At 44.7% G+C, this 4582-nt stretch overlaps 1 protein-coding gene across 1 annotated transcript; it reads left to right on the forward strand.

Moving 5' to 3' along the window:
* Positions 1 to 778: 778 nt before the first annotated feature.
* Positions 779 to 3159, forward strand: LOC132206549 (ferritin, higher subunit-like; the record flags this gene model as incomplete). Its single annotated transcript, XM_059640752.1, has 4 exons — positions 779 to 880; positions 1960 to 2106; positions 2649 to 2717; positions 3070 to 3159. Coding segments are annotated over exons 1-4 (408 nt in total), but the record flags the coding sequence as incomplete, so codon positions are not given.
* Positions 3160 to 4582: the final 1423 nt, after the last annotated feature.

Here is a 4582-nt window from a genome sequence, read left to right on the forward strand (position 1 = left end):
TCCATAACTCAGTCCCATCTTCCCACTCTCTCTCCATACTCTTTGATCCCTTCAGCCCTCAAAGCTACACCCAACTGCTCCTGGAAAACATTCAAAGTTTTGGCCTCAAATGTTTTCTGTGGCACAGAATTCCACAGGACCCCCACTCTCTCGGTGAAGAGATTTCTCCTCATCTCAGTCCTAAATGTGTCCTTAGGCTGTGACCCCTGATTCTAAACTTTTCCATCATCAGGAACATCCTTCCTGTCTTTTCCACAGCTGACACTATGACAATTTTCGATGACCCCGAGCCAATTTCCCACCTTTCTTTCCCAAATCCCAGCACAACAGGCTGAGAAACTGACACTGCCCTTCCTCAATGAGTCCCTTGTGCAGTTGATCACAACCACCTTAATTTAAAAACAAAACGAGCAATCTTTTCTCAAACCATATTTACTTCTTTTAAAAAAGAACCAAATAACACACGACCTGAGTGAGTGGTGCAGAAGGTTTGAGATGCCGAATGGCCTCCTGCTGTTCCAATCACAGAATAACCATCCAGACCTGGCTCTCATCTCCACCTCTGATCAGCTCTGCTTAACACACCCTCCCCCTCTCTCTCATTGGTGCCTGTATGCATGGGTGGCTCCTGATTGGCTAGCAGCAACTGTCAGTCATCATCAGTTCGGTCTCCCTCTGGGTGAGTGCCGGTTGTCTCAGGAGTAGAAACACAACAGCTTTGGGGATTGAGGCCTTAGTTCCAGAGTTGTCCTTGTGATTGTGAGCAGGAATAGTGAAGATGGCTTCCCGAGTGTGTCAGAACTACCACAAGGACTGTGAGGATGCTGTTAACAAGCAGATCAACCTGGAGCTCTGTTCCTCCTATGTTTACCTCTCCATGGTGAGCTTTGTGGAATTGAAGCCTGTGTGATAACAGTGTTGACCTGTTTGGGGTTTTTATGCTGGGTTAATGACTTAGCCGTAGCATGTATTGTTTTCTGTGGCCCTTCCCCTGATGCAATCTCGTGCAAGTCCTAACACTGACTGTCTATTCAGTTTTTGAACACTGTCTTAATATACAACTGGCTCCTGGGTGTGGATCCCCAGTTGTCCATCTTGGGACAGTGTAGCCCTTGGTGATTGTTTTCATTGAACTCTGGAGGGTTGAGCTGGTTTTGCTGATAAATTTAACTTGGTTATATCCCTTTTTCTTCAGAAAACCTTCCCTGGTAGGACACAAATGTATCCTTTTGTTTGAACCTTGCCCCATTTGCCAGACTGGCTTATGTTCAAGATCTAAAGTTCCCTTAACTAAAGACAGCAACTGCTGGAAATCAAACAGCAACAAGAATAGCTAGAAAAGTTCTACAGATCTGCAAGGAATGGTGGAAGAAATCCGGTCAAATTTTGGGTCCACTGACCCTTGCTCAGTGTGTTTTGTGAGCTATGAAAAGTGGCACACACTTGAAATATTAACTCGTGTCCAACAAAGCAGTTAGAATTCTGTGTGGAGTGGGTGGTAGGACACTAAGGTTATTCAGGTGGGTGATGGTGACAATGAGGCTGCTGACTGAGATTTCTGGCTGTGTTAATGACTGACTGCATTATTCATAGCACTTCATTCAGTTGGACAGGGGTCTAACTAGTCTCCACCTCGCGAACAATAGTGTTTTATCACCTGCAGAACAGGGATATCTAATGGCTATAGACAGCTGTCCCCTTCATTGTGCACCATGCCACACTCTATCGCACCATTTTAGCAAAACACAGGTGAGGGATTGCATTTGGTTTTTGTTCTCTATTTCCAGAAGTCTGGCTAAGTATCTGTTACATGGGTTATAATCCATGGAAGGTGACTTCCTGGCTCTCTCTAGTTTTGCCCACTTAAATGTGGAGTCAAGATGGTAACTGGGTTAGTATCTGAGAAGAGGCATTGATGTATTTCAGACATTTCCCTTTATTGCCTCTTTCCCCCGACAGGTCTCTTACTTTGACCGGGATGATGTTGCCCTGCGTCACTTTGCTGAGTTCTTCAAGGAGCAGTTCCATGAGGAGCGGGAACACGCTGAGAAACTGATGGCTTTCCAGAATAAACGTGGAGGCCGAATCCTCCTGCAGGACATCAAGGTTGGATTCCAAAGCTTTCTTTTGCAGCTTTTTGTGAAATACCACTCAATTGTGGCTAGCTCAATCTGTTTAGCTTCAGGACTGAGCAAATACTGTATGAATAGGGGGGTTGCTCACCACAATACGATTCCCTTCACTAAAAGGAAACACTTTTGCACGTGATTGAACAATAGTTGGCAATTGTGATAATCCAGTATTCTGGATGGTGAGCAAATATCGGTGTCTACCGCTGCTTTGGACAAGATGAGCTGTCAAAAGGGAAAACAGAAATCTTTCAGGTGTGGAAAGCATCAGTATGAAGCCTTAATACATCTAGCAGATGTTTCCGATGCCTTGTGATTACTCTGATCACAGCATAGCAGGATCTGTTTAGAAATGTCCCCTTCAAGAACAGTACCAAATACAGCAGGTGTTTCACCAAGGTCAAGTCGGCCTGTAGTACTTCCCCGACAATGATGAGGGATAATTAACTGATCAGATGTAGACTAATGATACAACTGCCTGCTGAGCTGTGCTTTCTGTTCCTGCTTCCCTCCCTCCAGAAGCCAGAGCAGGATGAGTGGGGCAATGGTCTGGAGGCAATGCAGAGAGCTCTGCAGATGGAGAAGGATGTGAACCAGAGTCTGCTGGATCTGCACAAACTCGCCTCTGGCCACATGGACCCTCATGTGAGTGTGGTGTATTAAATCAGGGATTTTGAATTAAAAACAGGGATCAGACACTTGGTCCTTTTCGTTAGCCACAAGATCTCCTTTGACATTGTGGAGGGTTTTCTTGGGTTATACCAAGATCATCCTGTTTCTAAAACTGTGCACTTTCTCGAGTGTATTTGGCAATCTCCATGACATCACTTCACTGTTTGGTCTCCCAAGCTGTATTTTGTTGGATTTAACCAGTTCCCCTCTTTGCTTTCTCCAGCTGTGTGACTTCCTGGAGAGGCACTACTTGGATGAGCAAGTGAAGATGATCAAGAAGCTGGGAGATCACATCACCAACCTGAAGAGACTGGGAGCCCCTGACAATGGCATGGGAGAGTATCTGTTTGACAGGCTCACACTCAGCTGAATGGGGTCAATATCTATATCTGTTGTACATGGTGACCTCATTCTACTAAATGACTAGTTGTGCTCTGAGCAAATTAAAATAGTATTCACCATGGAATTGAGTACAGTGTGTAATTTCCATAGCTTCTGGTTCTTGGAGCTTTTTGTGCTGTCATGTCTGATCATCAATCCTTTGTTCTTTTGTGACATCCTTTGATTCAATGCCTGCCCCAGTAACTTGCTCAGTGTTTGATTCTGCTGTGTCTGGGGATTGAGTGGGCAATCCTTTTATTGGAAATTCCATAACTGGTAAGGTTGTTGACAGATAAGTCAGCATTACTGACATCCACTCGCAGGGACAAGTTTGCAGGACCAGCTTCCAATCAATGCACTGACTGAAATCAGTCCTTTGCCTAAAGGGTAGGCACTGATCTAATGCACTGCCCTTGGTCATGTGTTTGGGTCTCTTTTTAAATAAGCAGATTCTGGAAACCAGGATCAAAACCTGCTGGGAAATCTCAGGTTTGGCAGCATTGGGAGGGAGAAGGGTTGAACAGAACCTGGCCATGAGACACGTGATCATCTCTTGTTTGATTTTGTTGCCTGACAGTGAGGTGTTTTCCAGCAATTTGTTCTAATGCCTTGGTGTTACTCATTTTCGTAAATCGTAAAATTCCTCCTCCCAAAGAGTAAGATAGAATGCTTTTCCGCAGTTTTTTTTCTTTGACATAAGCAATTGCTTATTGCACTCTTCCCTGAGCTAGGGAATTAGTTTCTTCAGTATCTCCTTCTTACATGTAAGAGAAAGGAAACATCTACCTTGTCTTACAATGCTAAAGATGATGAGGAACTGCGTTGGGAATGAAGCAGTGCCCCCCCCTTGTTGCCTGTGTGATAATTTCTATTATTACCCTGCAACGAAGAGGTGACAAATACTGAGGATGCTTGGTGCAAAAGCAAGCTAAAATGCAACGAGCATGTGCAGAAATCAGCAGTTTCAATTTTCAAGCAGATCAGATCGCCTGCTGTCGACTGGCTGATCTGTGACTCCACACAGTGCACGCTGGGGGCCTAATCACTATCAATCAGCCCTGAATTACAATGTGACTGGTTTGTGTAAGTGCTTTAACAGGATCAGGCTATCACTGACGGGCAGCATTTATTATCCATCTCTGATTACCCACCCAGCCCATGAGTAATTCAAATTAAACCCCTTTGCTGTGGCCGTGGGGTTACACATAAGCCAGAGCAGGTAAGGATGGCAGTTTCTTACAAACAAGGACATTAGTGAACTAGAAGAGGCTTGTTTGCACCATCACTTCTGGAATGAGAATGATGTGCAGGAAATTCAGTGATGTCAGACAGAATCAGGAAAACAGGTTGCAGTCTAACACTACAGAATGTTGACAGCCTCCAGCAAACGAGCAGCCACT

Source organism: Stegostoma tigrinum, chromosome 38 (assembly GCF_030684315.1).
Source record: "Stegostoma tigrinum isolate sSteTig4 chromosome 38, sSteTig4.hap1, whole genome shotgun sequence".
In the NCBI taxonomy this organism is placed as follows: domain Eukaryota; kingdom Metazoa; phylum Chordata; class Chondrichthyes; order Orectolobiformes; family Stegostomatidae; genus Stegostoma; species Stegostoma tigrinum.